This window comes from Caenorhabditis remanei, chromosome IV (assembly GCF_010183535.1).
Source record: "Caenorhabditis remanei strain PX506 chromosome IV, whole genome shotgun sequence".
In the NCBI taxonomy this organism is placed as follows: domain Eukaryota; kingdom Metazoa; phylum Nematoda; class Chromadorea; order Rhabditida; family Rhabditidae; genus Caenorhabditis; species Caenorhabditis remanei.
Genome location: NC_071331.1, coordinates 513,479 through 530,196, shown reverse-complemented (window position 1 = coordinate 530,196; position 16,718 = coordinate 513,479). Strand labels below are relative to the sequence as shown.

Below are 16,718 nucleotides of genomic sequence, written 5' to 3'. Positions count from 1 at the left end.
GTTGTGTCTTCTTACCTGAAAATTTGTTTTATCGATTCGAATATTCCCAAATTCGAACAAACCTTCTAAGACTCGAGTTTTGGAAATTGTTTCTCGTGACGAGTTGTGTCTTCTTACCTGAAAATTTGTTTTATTTTATTAAAATTTATTCATTTAAACGTAGAAAATTATTCGGAAACAGCGAAAATCGATAAATTTCACTGTTCATAATTGCGAAATATAGAGTGCCAATGTATAAACGTTGAATACTCAGTCAACGCAATGGGGCGATTCTCCTTCTTAAGCTTCGTACAGACTGCAGTGAGGGTATTCCTTATGATGGATGGTGCTGGTCAAAAACCGTGAAGAGCTCTGCCAAGGGTAATGAAAAAGCTAAAGTTCTTCTTCGGCATCAACCGACATATAAGAACTTTGAAGTTTTCTGTGAACCTACGAAATCTATCAATTGTACTGAATTCGAGCAGAAGCATGTGCGTAAGCAAGTTGTCACCCACAAGGAATACAGATATGTCCACTATTTTGCAACGAATGATGACGACATCGAAATTCCTTCGGAAGGATCTCTTCAAAAGAAAAGAATCGATAGTAAGTGAATAGTTTGGAACATTAAAAAAAACCGAATTTCCAGAACGCTCGGCTGAACATTTGAAGAAAATTGTTCTCCCTTATCGTAGTATTACTGAAGCTGCAGCATTTGCTAAATCTACTGGATATCATCCTACTAAGAAACAGCTACGAAACTTGGCTCGAAGCTCGATAACTACACGGGTAGGAAAAGAAGGCCCACGCTGTCACACGTCCCTTGCAATGGTTAAGCAGATTGAACAGGTTCACCCCGATCAGATCTTCTATAAACACGGTAACACTTGAAACTAACTGCGATGTAATTGATTTGTAATTGACACTTTTCAGATGGAAACACCCTGACCGATCTCAACTTTTTCTACATCTCAGATGAAGCATGTTCTATTTTCATGTCTGCCTGTCCGGACAAGGATGAGCACACCGACTGGATTGCAACTGTCGACAGCCTGATTGCAGCAGACCCCCTAACCAGAAAAGCTGAAATCAAGAAGATTTTGAAAAAAAATCCTACGGGTGTGATGATGCCCTCTCGGATCCATATCGATACGACTTTCAATTTAGGCGATTGTTATGTGACTATTGCCCTTGGCGAAACAAAAAACTTCAAAACGAAAGCATCTCTTAAAGAACGAGTCATCCCTATCGGATTCTTAATCCATTCTTCCAAAGCTCGCGAGTCACACGAGCGTTTTTCAACAGCTCTCCGAACTGCTCTTTTCAAACATAACAATCCCCTTCATCCGAAGCAAATCCCATGTGTTTTACTGGACGGTGAAGAAGCGTTGGAAACTTACGGAGAGGTTAGCAATACACCCAAATTATTCAAACTTTCATCCTCTTTCAGGCGCTCGATGCTCCAGTTATCAGGTGTGATCTTCACATTTTGTCACTTCTCAGCTTCGACTACGGAGGAAAAGCTGCTGCTAACTTAGCGAAGCCGTTTTTATTTGGAAGAAAAGTGCAAGGAGTATGGAAAACTGGAGTATTCGGAGTATTCCATCTTCAAGATTTTGAGAAACGACTCGAGAAAGTAAAGGGAAAAATCCATCCAAAAATCTTCGACTGGATTGTACTGAATAAAAGAATGTTGATGGATAATTCGTCGGCTGCCGCCAAACTTAAAGCTGGTCACTTATTACAATATTCGACCAACAACCAAAACGAAACTTTCAACAAACTGGTCAAAGTTAAGCTCACAAAACGATACCCAACTCCTAAACTAATTGATCTTCTTCAAACGTTTTTCGAAGGTATCAAGTATATAAGTTTCTTCAACATACAATGTCGTTTCCAGATAAAATGAAGGAATGCCGACTAGCTGCACTGAACTCTTCGGACGATGTTGTTATGACTGTGGATGTCAGAAAATTCTCCTATTCTGAAAAATGGAGTCACTTTTACGACATCGGATTGTCGACGCCAATGATTTTAGCATTAGGAGTGCCAGCTTTTTTGGCAATGCGTGAGCAATTTAGTTTTCTAAATGTACTCCAATCTGTTTCTCAGACATCGATCAAGAACGGTCAGCCGAAGAAGAAAAACGAGTTGGCTCATTGGTTCTCGAATTCCAAGGTACTGATGTCTACCGTTTGGAGGATGTCTTAATTCCGAAAACCAACCGACAAGGTCGATGGATTTCCGTATCTGTTAACGAAGACTCCATCGATTGTTGGAGTTGTCAGCACACGCTGCCATCATATGTGTGCTGCCATGTGTACGTTTTCCTTTCATTTTCAAATCAACTTTGTCTTTCAGACTGTTTTGCCTTATCCGCCAGTCCGACTCCCGACGACGACACTTCTGGGATAAATGTCTCAAAACTGAGACAGCCGTCCTCAAGAACACTTTTTCTCGGTACTCCGGATGGAAAGCTTCAGATCGTATCGGCACCAAGCATTCTGCTAGCAATTTCGTACGAACGACAAATGACATTTCCACGTAGGACATTATTAAAAACAACTTCCTACAAATTTAAAGCCTTTCAGCTTGACAGTATATGCGGATACGGACACTACCACTGCCAACCAGTCATCGTCTGCGGGTAACGTGTCTTCTCCTGCAGCTAACCATTCGTCATTAGCCGCCACCTCGCCAATCACTTCGGAATTGACATTTTCATCCGTTTCATCATCGGACATGACAGCACGTCGATCTTCTCGCAGAAGGTTATTTCATAAAACCTTATTCATTAAAACCAACTTTTTTTATAGAAACCCTCGTCGTCTATACAGCCCGGATTTGTCAATCACATCTCTCAATTCGACTGTTTATTAACTTTTATTTGTTTTCTTTCTAGCTGTTGCACATTTTTGTTGTTGTTGTTACCTCAGTTGTTGTTCATTGTTTCCCGCCTTCTGTGGACTTTCAGATAATAAACATCTTAAGTCACCCTCTTTCTGTGTGTTACTTGTACAAAACCTGAAGAAACGGTGAAATATTGATATTTTCAAGTTATATTAAAGTGGTTAATGTATTCTAAAACTTTAAAATTTCATAAAAATAAATACATCTTTCTCTCTTCTTTGTTTTTGCAAGCAACTGATAGAAATAAAGCAATTGAGCCCGGCCATAGCAATTGAGCCACAATATAGCAACTGAGACTCGCTATAGCAACTGATCTCACAGCGAAATTCTAAAATAGCAACTGAGACACTTAAAATAGCAACTGAGCAGACAATAGCAACTGAGCTAAAATAGCATTTTGAGCCATAGCAAAAGATCCGGTAGCAACTGAGAATTTGCCTCCGAGATTCTATCAATTATTCCGGTGCGTTCCTCAAAATATTTATTTAAACTGAAAAAGTTTTTTTTTGTTAGAAAATCGGAAATTACTGGAGTGGAAATGGAGACACCCAACTTTACTTATTGACAAGATTACCAGCAATCGGAGACGATTTAACTGATTGGGATTACAATAATTTTACCTACCAAGGAAGACATGTATTACTAGTTTATACAAGACAGTATTTAGTAAATGTTATTTTTCCAGGTATTTTTCATGCTGAACAATAATTTTCTATCAAATAACAATACTGGAGTGGCTGTATTGAATAAAATCGCTGCGATTTCCGATGGTCATTTATTTGTTGTAAATGACCCGTCACTTTCAAGAACTTTTCAAGATGACTACGTTGATGTGAGTAAAAATTTGATCTGTGTATCAAAGACATATTAAAATAATTATAGATTATTTCTCAAATTGTGAATTTCACATCAAACGGACAATTTATGTTCTCAAGAAACTTGGCGGCAACCTTCTTAAAATATAATAATGATTTAGGAACCCTTTTAGTACCAGACTCTCTCACGGACACCGTGAAAGTACACATCATGATAAGCCTGGCCTATAAAGATGGTTAGTTTTTGAATTTCTTTCAAGACTTCTTTCAAAAAATCAATAAAATTTTCAGCAAGCTCACTTGCACCAGTGGCATTCACAATTCATTTTCACAATAGTTTCTCATCCAAGTCGGTTGCATGTTCAGAAAATCATGTAACACTATACATAAATTACATATTTCCCTAACCACAACTGTTTTAGCACGGCTCTAATTTCTATTCATGCACGATAGAGTTGGAGCCAGTTGAGAGGGTGAATGTGTCACTGATCTACGAGCCAACAGGTCAGAATACCGATGTATTAGTAAGAATGTGGACCGATACGTAAGTGAAATTGCAACGATTCTCAAAGTTGGTGTGATTGTCAGGCAAATATTTGCTCAGACTAGTTTTGTATCATCTCAAATTCATAACTATTTTAATCCGGATGAGTATAACGGCGCTCAGTATATAATTACTGACCAATGTGGCCCAACAAGTGTAAGTCGTTAACCGTCAAACAAGCTTAATTCAAAGATATTTCAGGGTGAAATTCTGATCACCGACTGTCGTGGAAAAGTTAGCAAGAAATACGATGCCCATCAACTAATACCTCGTCAATACGTTGTCAACGATGACTGGTTTTTCTTTGCCCCATTCTTCTGTGATAACCAACCAGAGACAATAACTTGTGTATCTGGAAGTGAAAATAAGTACGACATGCAGTTTGTCAGTGGATATCTCTCATTGAGCCAACCGTTTATTTGCCGTCCTGGAGTTGGAACTATAAACCCAAATTGTACTAATTTAGATGAAAACGGAAATTATTATTGCAATCGGGATAGCCTTCCTTACAAAAGAGGTTTGATTTATTTTTCATGTACATTTATTTAAAATGAACAAATTGTTAAGGACCACTAGGACAAGTAACAGACTGCCTCGGTCATGGATTTCTTGTTCAAGATCACTCAAGCGACCCATTTTATTGTGTATGCGATGCAGGCTATTTGGGCGTTTCTTGTGAGAATGGACCGTCTGAATAACAGTATAAACGTTTCGTTTTTTGATTTTCTTATAAAAATTTGAACTTATTTTGCTTAATTTTTGTTCATAGCTTGCTCAGATTTTGCCTCCGTGCTCTCTACCAAGCTCAGAGGTGTTCTATCAGAATTTAACGTTGTTTCGAAGCCGAGACATTTCAAAATCACTGTTTCGAAATGTGATCTTTTCTGACAATGCAGAACTTTTTCAATCGCTCAATCCTTTCAATGTACTAACATTAAATATAAATTTCACGTAAACTACCTTATCAAACTCGCACAAATCCTTGAACAGGCATGCCGATCAACTCTATTTCAGAAGCTGTTTTTCATAAATCTTGCACAACGAGAACGCATCGTTTTAGTAGTTGAACTATAGACAAAGTTTAGTTTTTGAAAGCGAAAAAATCTGGAATGCTATAACTTCAACTCCGTTCTGACAAGATTTTATCAAAATATTGAATCAGAATGACAATAATTTGCATATCTTCATTTTAGTTAAACTAGAAAATGGCAAGCTAATATCACTGGGTCTCCCCTGTGCTGATGAATTTTCTGAGATTTCGATCACAAAACGTTAACAGCTAGAAATGAGAAACAGCAAATATGATTGAGAGCCTAAGAAAGGAATTAGACACCTGTCAATATTGTTAAAACTTACAAGTGAATCAGAACATTTTTTTCTTTAACTCTATCACTAAGTTTGCTGTTTCAAGATGTCATCATATAAAAATTTATGAATGAATTCATAATATCATATTTAATCACCCATTTTTTTGAAAAGATGAATACCCGCAAGAAATCTCATCAACTTTTTTTCAATCTACTTCTTTTAACTTTCATCTCCGAACCCCCAACTGATCTTTGTCGCTACTTTTGTCTTTTTGCTTCCATTCCTCGCAATTTCCTGTTTTACATTCCACGTAAATGGTCATAAAACTGCTCCATATAAAACGGACAGCATTTCTTATCAGTATTCCCCTCCAACTCTCCCCCCGTTAACTAACACTTTTCAGGACACATATCAGAAGCAAACCCATAAAAATATAATAATAATCCAGTTTCAGATATTCCAGATAATTTCAGATTTCTAAATTTTTCATTAGAAATTTCATATGCTTGATTTTCCAGAAGAATACGATGAGTTCTGTAACATTGGAGAGAAGCATTCGACATTCTTGTTCGCGTATGCTGCTGATTTCGACGTTGCCACTTTCAAACAAATGAAACAAGTGGTTATTCAATCGGTTACAGCGAATAGACATAATTATACAAAGTTGGCAATGGTCAGATTTGATGCAAGTGGTGCACAGGAGAATATTACATACTTTGATGATATTCAGTGAGTTTTTAGTTAGCGAAGTAGATCAATAAAATAAATTCCAGACCATTCTCCTCTGCTCTTGACAACAACCCGCCGAATCCAAATGCTGCTGCAGGAGCGTCAAATCCTTCTAATGTGTTGCCAATTATATCGGTAAGTTTGGAGGCTTTGAAAATTATGTAAAGGGGGATAGATTATTCAAAGAACGTAAGATCTCATCAGAAATGGTTTCGGATTTATTGTGCAGTATTACATGAACCTTTGAAAACTGTAGTTTTTTTCACATCTGATAAACGGCCTGCATGTATTCAAGAAATCTCAGCGCTTTTAGAAGATAAGCATTAAGGTCTGGAATGTCTGCAGCATTGTGAAGTTTGTTTAAAATAGTCGATGGATGTCAGTACTGGAGCTAAACACTCCTGTTATACTTGTAGGGGTGTACTTATGACCTTATAGCCGCTAAATATGTGCTCTCAAAACTGCTGACAACCAGGATTTATCGCTCGACTATTCGTGACAATTTCCTGCTTTCTGGCGTGTGAAACTAGGTTAAAATATGCTGTTTCGACAGAGAAGCTAGTCGAGAAACAGTATCGACACTTTGGTATTTTCATGATTTGTGATGCGTCAATTTCAAAGAAAAGTAGCGACAGGCTTGAAATCGCTGTGAAATCATCAGAAAAAGTTTCTAAAAATATGAAAAACTTCGAATTTTTTGTGAATTCTCATTTTCCATCTGTTGCGTTGTTACTTATTCAAGACATGTAGAAGAAGTGATGGAACATTAATGTGAATACTAGTAAGGCCGAGATCCGTTGCTTAATTTAATGCTTCTATGAAACCACAAGAAAAGAGCATATTGAAATTCAGCCAATAAAGTTGATACAGTGCACTTATCCTATTGTCGACAGTAACATTAATCTTTGAACCTTTGGTCACATTGAGTTACAGTAGAAACAGTTATGTCAAGTAATCAAACTATTTGTTGCGTTGTTTCAAATTCCTTTGTCATTAGGTTAATATCTTCTGTTTCCACACAAAAGCTAATGGGCAAACAGTATCGACACGTTGGTACCGTCATGATCTGTGATGCTTCAATTCTAAAAAGGTTCTAATGGTTGTTGACTTCTCCACCACAATTAGCATACAGTAGAAACTGTTTTGTCAAATAGCACTGACTATGTATCTGTTGCATTATTCACTATTCGAAATTTTTAGAGAAAATGGTTGGACACATTTATACTTATTTCACCTAGACATTGTTCTTACTACAATTAATTTTCGTTGCCAAATTTAATGTTTCAGTAAAACGGCATATATCAGACATTTCAACCTTCAACAATTACAGAGTTTCCTCGCTGCATCCGGTCGCCCTTTGGAGAGCTCAATGGTTGTCCTTCTTCTCAACAGATTCCCAGCGAAGAACAACGACTTGACATCAGATGAATATGATACTATAACCAACAACAATGTGAAAATATTCCCTATTATTTCTGATACTTCCTATACAAATCAGTATTCGATGGCAGCTAGAAGTTCTCAAGCCATCACTTCAATTGCAGCTAACAGTAACTCTCATTTTGTTATTGGAAAAGTTGGAAGCCCGTTGGTTCAGGTAAGAAAACTCGTTTTTTAACCATTCAGATTTGATTTTGTAGACATTCAAATATCTGATGAGCACCGCCTATTTGGACAGTTTAGCAGTCACTAGAAGTTTTGTGGATAACTATGGCGTTGCTCAGAGTAACATTGCAAAACTGAGAGTCCCACATTCGGAAACCTCAAGTCTTGTGAACTTCAAGATCACCGTTAGTGCACTGAATTCGCAGAGTGAGTATTGATGACTTGTGTCTTTAAAGTTTTTTTATTGTATCACTTTTTAACTAAACATTTGAAACTACTAGAAGAATATTTAGGTGTTCTGAAACGGAACTTATTGGTAGACTTCTACCAGAATAACAAGTTATTTGTAGATTTCTAGTGAAGTTCGCGTTTGGAAACGACGTAAAATTGTATACTAGCGAGCATTGCGAAATACAGATTAAAAATTGACCGTTTCAGTGAAATCATATATAAGTCGAGCCGCTCATAATAAGTTTTAGCTATTTTTAATAATACATTTGGATCTACTGAAAATTCTATCCAACTTAAGATGCGTGCACGCATATTAATCCTGCTCCCACTTGATCCTTGCCATCCACTTTAAAATCGATATAGCAAGCAATTTAACCAGGAAAAATTGACTGCTTCTATTAGCACGTCATGCTTCTTACAACCGCGCTCTACCGAAATCGAGGAAAATAATATGCAAAATTAAGAGGCCCAGAGAAAATAGGCATTTATCAAGGGGATTTCGGTGGAGATTCAAAATCATTCTTACCACGAAAAAATAATATCGGTTTCCAGAAGACGTTTTTCTTCTGTTTAACCACTATATTTTCATTGTTCTCCTCATTCGTTTTTAGACACTTCCATCAACACCAACGGTCTGCGTCTCACTTTCTACCGATCCCCCTCTTCCCAACAAACAATCAATTTCGAGCCGGGAAGTCTCTTAAACACAAACTTCTACTATGCAACAGTCCAATTGAAACAAAGTGGAACTTATCAGATTCAATACGAGTCAATGTTCGATTTGGGAACGATTTCTATGATAAGAGTGTGGACTGAAAGTGCACTTTATCATTACGGATCATATGCATCGTTGGAAGATCCAATGGGAGGAAACACTCTTTCGAAAGTCGATGAGTATCAGGGAGCCGCGTTGAGAATGAAGTTGATGAATGATTGTTATACAACTCATGCGGTTGGTTTATTTAGCACGACACACTTCTTACACTCGCGCTCTACCGTAACCATAGAAAATGGCGTGCGAGACTCAGAGAAAAAGAGACATTTCTCAAGGGATTTCAGAGGAGCGCAGTTGTGAGAATTGAGCTGAACTAATACGTATTCCTATCCGCACTTTTATTAATTCTCAAGCAAAACACAATTTTACCTGCTAATTCTGAAACATTGAAACACTTTTTTCTAAATTGCCGTTTCAAGTAATCCATTTTCCCTTCTAAATTCGATTTTTCAGTTGATCCTCATATATACAGTACCGGCCAAAAAGATATCATATTTTGCCTTTTCAGTTGAAAATGCCCAACTTTGAGAGTATGTCATATTAAAACTAGCTGCCCCACAAAATAACTTTTTATTGGATTAAACAGATGTAAAGTAGAGCTCCATTTTTGTAGCGGACAACTTTTTTGTACGGACCAAGGCTGGGCAAATTATTTGAATTCTTGTTTTGAATATTTGAAATCTTTGATGAAAGTTGACCAAGCTATTCAAAACTTTCTCGGATGTTTTTAATTACTAATTCTTATACTGGGTGACCAAATTCAAGGAACAAGGTTGTGCGGCCACGGTGAGATGAAAACGTGGTCAAATAATTTGCCCAGCCCTGGTACGGACGCTCCCTAGAGAGTTATGGTGATTTTAAGGGGACATCTCAAAAATCACTCTATTTAGCACTGAAATGGGACGACTTGATGGATAAATAACTTTGTCAATATGTAACTTTCAAGGGAGTGCTCGTACAAAAAACTTGTCAACTACAAAAATGAAGATCTACTTTTGATCTGTATGATTCATTAAAAATCTACTTGATGGAACAATCAGAATCGCCATGACACACTCTCAAAGTTGGACATTATCAACTGAAAACTGGCAAAGTCCACATCTTTTTGATAGGTACTGTATTCCTATCCACACTTCTATTAATTCTCAAGCAAAACACAATTTTACCAGCTAATTCTGAAACATTGAAACATTTTTCCAACTCACTGTTTCAATTCATTCATTTTCACCTCTATGTTCCATTTCTTAATTCAGATTTCCATATTTCCAGGCCTACGTCCTCTTCACCGACTGCTCCGGCGCCGTCTCTCCCAAATACGACTCATCTCAAACTATCGATATCGACTATATATTCGCAGATGAGGGAAGTTTCCCTCACTATCCAATTGTTCCATTCTTCTGTGACTCCACTCCGAAAAATACGAATAATTGTGTAGCTGGAACACAGAGTAAATACGATATTCAATTTGTTTCCGGAGAGTTTACAGTCATTCGATCGTTCCAATGTCGACCAGGAGTTGGACAGATTAATCCGAAATGCAAGAATGTGGACTCAAATGGGAATTACTATTGTAACAGGGATAAGCTTCCGTATATGAGAGGTAAGGGGAACTAAAAGTACAAGAGAAGGGGGAGGAGTCTCATATTGTTGAGCAAATTCACTGTTTCAAACTCATCTTTTCAATTTGTCTAGAAAAGTGAATTTTGATTGGAAATTCATCGAATCCACTGATTGTGACTTACTTTTTACAGGACCAACCGGACAAATCCCTGACTGTCTTGGGCATGGCCACGTGGAATACGACTTTGCCTTCTCCGAGGCTTATATCTGTGTCTGTGATGATGGATATTCTGGAGACTCTTGTGAAAAACATTGATTGGAAACTTGCTTATTATAAAGAATTGTATTCTTTATTTTGTCTCAAAACACGAAAAACGGGGCAGCACGCGTAACTCGCTTGAAAATCAGAATTATGCGCTGAAAAATATACAAAAATGTAGATCTCGGCGAGATCCATTAACTGTTTCCAAGTATAGACAAACCAGATGAGTTTACTCGAACATTTCTGGAAAAACACAAGAAAACAGTAGGAACAAATTTATCTTCAGCACTGAAAACCCATGTCCAACTATTTGCGGACCAATGATAATTTTTCGATATTTTTTAATGTGAAATTAGAGCAACAGAAAAAAAAACAAATAATCCTATGTGGAAGCAAATCAACAATAAAAGTAAGCTATGACATCCCCATCTGATCTTCAAAAGTTGATAATCTATTCAGTTTCTTAAATAATTTCTTTCTTTCCGTTTCAATGTCCATTTTTTTATGTCTGCATAACTTTTCTAATAATGCGTTTCGTAGAACCACTTCACTCTTCTCCATTTTCCCTTTTCTTCTCTCTCTCTCTCCCCTCTTTACTCCCCTTAATATGTATGTTTCCCTTCCGTCTCCATGGCAACTCCTTCTTCTTCTTCTTCTTCTTCTTTTTCTCTCTCACATCCTCTCTTCGCTTTTCTCGGCTCTGGTTACACTTATTAAGCTTCTTCTATTTTATTCTATTGAAGAATACAATGGAATCGGACAGTGATCTCAAAAAAGTGGCGAAGATATTGGTTTTGGGACCACCGAAGGTTAGTTTTATAATAATTTCAGGGTTTTGAAGATCTAAAATGAATTAAAAAGATCCAAGAATGATTCTGAAACAACAAGGTTATGCGAATTCCAGAGGATTCCAGTTTTCTAGATGATTCTTGTTTTCATAATTAGAGATTAAAATGGAAAAAGAAAATCAGTTGGGTTTTCGACATGTTCTGAGAAAAATTGGTTTCATTAACGTGTTTTTGTATTTAGATCAATATTAATAATTTCTTTATGAGAATCCGACTTTTATTATAATCGTGAAACGATAAAATCAGGAATCTGAAAATTGAAACCAATCTGAAACCAGGAGACCACAAGAAATTGTTGTTCGTGAAGGATTTTTGGTGGACTCAGGTCGTAGACATTTTACAGAGATTATGATGACAACACTGATTCTACCAGAAATTATCATCAAATTCCTCAATTATATAATTTTGAATAAAATAAAGGAAGTCCGGAATCATTTTCATTTTTCTTTCAAATTGCTCTTTCAAATTGCTCATATTCTGGGGTAAAAAAATATTATTAACATTATGAAACATAAAATTTTTCTCCTAATTCTATCCATCAATCCACCCTATTACAGGCCGGCAAAACAACACTTTGCCGTTTTCTAGCAGATTTCATGGAGGACAGTGAGACAATGAAAAGAGGAGAGGATTCGTCGGAAAGGGAGAGAAAGTTTGAATTTGAGTTCACTTCAAATTATGTTCCAACTAAAGGTAAACTCTTATATTAAGCATTAATTGATTCCTAAATATAGGAACTACAGTGCGTCCAATAATCTTAAGACACCCCCCTAAAATGAAGGTTCCGAGAAAATGGGATGTGATCTGAAAAAACTGTGAATGCAGTTCGATTCAGGATCTTTGAAAACCCCCACAAACCAATTTCTAGGAAAAAATACCTATTTCTCAGCACGTGACCTCAAAAAAACACTTTTTTGGCCGTCCAAAAATCAGTGATCGAGTCAATTCAAGACAAAATCCGCAAGAAATGCGGCAACAAAACGGGAAACGACGAGTTCGATCACGCAAATACACTGCGAGGAAATGAGATTAAGATTGTGGTATAGGAACTAGTTTTCTCAAAATTTTGAAACTGAAAAATTTGTTAATTATTCATGTTTTTAAACGTGTTCCTTAAAAATTTGGATGTTGCGTGCTTCATATTTAGACCATATTTTCCAGCCGCCCGTATCCAAGAATTCGAAACTCACGAGTTCTTTGCGGAGAGTCAACAAAGTGGAACTAGACGTCTTCAGGATTCGGAGATTCATTTGTGGGATGTCAGTGGGGATAGAAAGTGAGTCAACGGGAAACTAGTAAGGTGTCTGTAACAGGGAAAAAGGTCATAAAAATTTTTCTAGAACTCAATCAGTCAGAATTGACATGAACCTAAACATTATTTTTAAGCCATTAGGTCTAGATTTGACGGGTTCTAATTTGTACCAGCTTTGATTCGAAGCAGCACCCTTATCTTTTCTTTTTGTTTGGAATGATATTGATCCGGTGAGAACCTTACAGTACCGGTCAAAAGATTGTAAACTTTAGCCGTTTTTAGCTGAAATTTTCCAACTTTTAGAGGGTGTTACGGTATCACTGTTTGTCCGACATAATAAATTATGAATAAACCATACAGAACAAAGGTAGAACTTCATTTTTGTAGTTGACAACTTTTTTCTACGGGCACTCCCTGGAGAGTTATATCTCGACAAAGTTATTTCTCCTTCAAATCGACGAATTTCAGTGCAAAATAGTGCGATTTTTGAGCTGTGGTCTTAAAATTACCATAACTCTCCAGGGACCACCCGTACAAAAAAGTTGTCAACTACAAAAATGGAGCTCTACTTTTGATCGGTATAAATCATTAAAAATCTACTTAATGGGACAATCAGAATTACCATGACACACTCTCAAAGTTGAACAATTTCAACTGAAAACGGCCAAAGTTTACAACTTTTTGACCGGTACTGAATGTCTGATTCTCCCTCTTATTTCCCATTGAATAAGTTCCCGCTGTTACAATAGAGCTCATCAACCATTCTCTCCTCTATTCCAGATACGAAGACTGTTGGCCAGCTATCAAAGAAGATGCGGAAGGAGTGATTCTCGTTGCGAATCCCGAGGAACACAGTGGAAAAGATCTCCAGTTGTGGTTTACTGAATTCGTGGAGAAGGAGAATATCAAGTTAGAATGTGTCATGGTGATTCTCAACGAGCAGGGATCCAAAAAGACGAATCACGAACAGATTTCCAGTTTCGAGTGAGTGTCATTTCTGAATCCCTCCAGAAGACGTCATAACATTTCAGAATCCTTCCAAAACTGCGAGGTGTCCACCACGTGGCTCATCACTTTGGTTCGGAGGCACTACAGATGAAAATGGAGGTGAATAACTTCATGGCTTCGGTGCTTCGTGTGGATCAACGACGTTTTCAAGAGGCGGAGAGTCACGGTCTATCATATGAGGACAACAGGGATGAGGAGGATTTCTAATAACATTTCATTTCTGAATTCATAACAAACTCAATTTGAAAAGGTTTTTTATTCATTTTGAACAGACTAGCATGCATGATGCTGGAATGGAACACTGCAAGAGGAGCCAACGGATAAAGTGAGAAACGACAACAACGCGCTCATCCAGATTTTACAAGGAATATAATAAAGCCATTCAAATATACTAATCAAAGATGGAAGAGCTGCTCTTATAATGACGATTGCAAGTCTGTCTGTTTTACAATTATTGTATTTCTCATAACAACAAAACAAATCAAAAATCAAAATATTTATTTATTCAAACATTTATTATTTCCAAAAGTTTCAAAAAAGGTAGAAAGGGAAACGGAGACGGGCAATGAAACCCCTGCGGTAAAAACCCTTTCTGGTGAAATCGTCATCACTCCATGAGTACATACCATGTCTCGTTTGGAGCTCAAATTTCTAGGCGAAATCTTTACCTGACTAAACTCATCCAAAGATGAATCTTGTTGCCAGAACCAATTTCTAGGCGAAATCTTTACCTGACTAAACTCATCCAAAGATGAATCTTGATGCCAGAACCAATTTCTAGGCGAAATCTTTACCTGACTAAACTCATCCAAAGATGAATCTTGATGCCAGAACCAATTTCTAGGCGAAATCTTTACCTGACTAAACTCATCCAAAGATGAATCTTGTTGCCAGAACCAATTTCTAGGCGAAATCTTTACCTGACTAAACTCATCCAAAGATGAATCTTGTTGCCAGAACCAATTTCTAGGCGAAATCTTTACCTGACTAAACTCATCCAAAGATGAATCTTGATGCCAGAACCAATTTCTAGGCGAAATCTTTACCTGACTAAACTCATCCAAAGATGAATCTTGTTGCCAGAACCAATTTCTAGGCGAAATCTTTACCTGACTAAACTCATCCAAAGATGAATCTTGTTGCCAGAACCAATTTCTAGGCGAAATCTTTACCTGACTAAACTCATCCAAAGATGAATCTTGTTGCCAGAACCAATTTCTAGGCGAAATCTTTACCTGACTAAACTCATCAGAAGATGAATCTTGTTGCCAGAACCAATTTCTAGGCGAAATCTTTACCTGACTAAACTCATCCAAAGATGAATCTTGATGCCAGAACCAATTTCTAGGCGAAATCTTTACCTGACTAAACTCATCCAAAGATGAATCTTGATGCCAGAACCAATTTCTAGGCGAAATCTTTACCTGACTAAACTCATCCAAAGATGAATCTTGTTGCCAGAACCAATTTCTAGGCGAAATCTTTACCTGACTAAACTCATCCAAAGATGAATCTTGATGCCAGAACCAATTTCTAGGCGAAATCTTTACCTGACTAAACTCATCCAAAGATGAATCTTGATGCCAGAACCAATTTCTAGGCGAAATCTTTACCTGACTAAACTCATCCAAAGATGAATCTTGATGCCAGAACCAATTTCTAGGCGAAATCTTTACCTGACTAAACTCATCCAAAGATGAATCTTGTTGCCAGAACCAATTTCTAGGCGAAATCTTTACCTGACTAAACTCATCCAAAGATGAATCTTGTTGCCAGAACCAATTTCTAGGCGAAATCTTTACCTGACTAAACTCATCAGAAGATGAATCTTGTTGCCAGAACCAATTTCTAGGCGAAATCTTTACCTGACTAAACTCATCCAAAGATGAATCTTGTTGCCAGAACCAATTTCTAGGCGAAATCTTTACCTGACTAAACTCATCCAAAGATGAATCTTGATGCCAGAACCAATTTCTAGGCGAAATCTTTACCTGACTAAACTCATCCAAAGATGAATCTTGATGCCAGAACCAATTTCTAGGCGAAATCTTTACCTGACTAAACTCATCCAAAGATGAATCTTGATGCCAGAACCAATTTCTAGGCGAAATCTTTACCTGACTAAACTCATCCAAAGATGAATCTTGATGCCAGAACCAATTTCTAGGCGAAATCTTTACCTGACTAAACTCATCCAAAGATGAATCTTGTTGCCAGAACCAATTTCTAGGCGAAATCTTTACCTGACTAAACTCATCCAAAGATGAATCTTGATGCCAGAACCAATTTCTAGGCGAAATCTTTACCTGACTAAACTCATCCAAAGATGAATCTTGATGCCAGAACCAATTTCTAGGCGAAATCTTTACCTGACTAAACTCATCCAAAGATGAATCTTGTTGCCAGAACCAATTTCTAGGCGAAATCTTTACCTGACTAAACTCATCCAAAGATGAATCTTGTTGCCAGAACCAATTTCTAGGCGAAATCTTTACCTGACTAAACTCATCCAAAGATGAATCTTGATGCCAGAACCAATTTCTAGGCGAAATCTTTACCTGACTAAACTCATCCAAAGATGAATCTTGATGCCAGAACCAATTTCTAGGCGAAATCTTTACCTGACTAAACTCATCCAAAGATGAATCTTGATGCCAGAACCAATTTCTAGGCGAAATCTTTACCTGACTAAACTCATCAGAAGATGAATCTTGTTGCCAGAACCAATTTCTAGGCGAAATCTTTACCTGACTAAACTCATCCAAAGATGAATCTTGATGCCAGAACCAATTTCTAGGCGAAATCTTTACCTGACTAAACTCATCCAAAGATGAATCTTGATGCCAGAACCAATTTCTAGGCGAAATCTTTACCTGACTAAACTCATCAGAA

The 16,718-nt window shown here is 37.2% G+C and overlaps 4 protein-coding genes across 4 annotated transcripts; all 4 read left to right on the top strand.

The window, feature by feature from the left end:
• Positions 1–261: 261 nt before the first annotated feature.
• On the top strand, positions 262–2,859 carry GCK72_012086 (uncharacterized protein; the record flags this gene model as incomplete). The annotated part of the gene is made up of 9 exons (XM_053728840.1): positions 262–300; positions 348–585; positions 629–859; positions 913–1,385; positions 1,430–1,835; positions 1,880–2,047; positions 2,092–2,299; positions 2,571–2,750; positions 2,796–2,859. 9 exons carry the CDS (start codon positions 262–264, stop codon positions 2,857–2,859), a joined length of 2,007 nt encoding a protein of 668 aa, XP_053583612.1.
• Positions 2,860–3,583: 724 nt separating this feature from the next.
• GCK72_012085 (uncharacterized protein) lies at positions 3,584–4,946 on the top strand (the record flags this gene model as incomplete). The annotated part of the gene is made up of 7 exons (XM_053728839.1): positions 3,584–3,721; positions 3,772–3,940; positions 3,996–4,078; positions 4,127–4,248; positions 4,293–4,404; positions 4,450–4,765; positions 4,816–4,946. 7 exons carry the CDS (start codon positions 3,584–3,586, stop codon positions 4,944–4,946), a joined length of 1,071 nt encoding a protein of 356 aa, XP_053583611.1.
• A 1,112-nt stretch (positions 4,947–6,058) lies between these two features.
• GCK72_012084 (uncharacterized protein) lies at positions 6,059–10,772 on the top strand (the record flags this gene model as incomplete). Its single annotated transcript, XM_003094261.2, has 7 exons — positions 6,059–6,285; positions 6,330–6,420; positions 7,616–7,882; positions 7,926–8,097; positions 8,733–9,073; positions 10,166–10,496; positions 10,648–10,772. The coding sequence occupies 7 exons, from the start codon at positions 6,059–6,061 to the stop codon at positions 10,770–10,772; spliced, it is 1,554 nt and encodes a 517-aa protein (XP_003094309.2).
• A 1,390-nt stretch (positions 10,773–12,162) lies between these two features.
• Positions 12,163–14,033, top strand: GCK72_012083 (uncharacterized protein; the record flags this gene model as incomplete). Its single annotated transcript, XM_053728838.1, has 4 exons — positions 12,163–12,259; positions 12,728–12,842; positions 13,599–13,802; positions 13,850–14,033. 4 exons carry the CDS (start codon positions 12,163–12,165, stop codon positions 14,031–14,033), a joined length of 600 nt encoding a protein of 199 aa, XP_053583610.1.
• Positions 14,034–16,718: the final 2,685 nt, after the last annotated feature.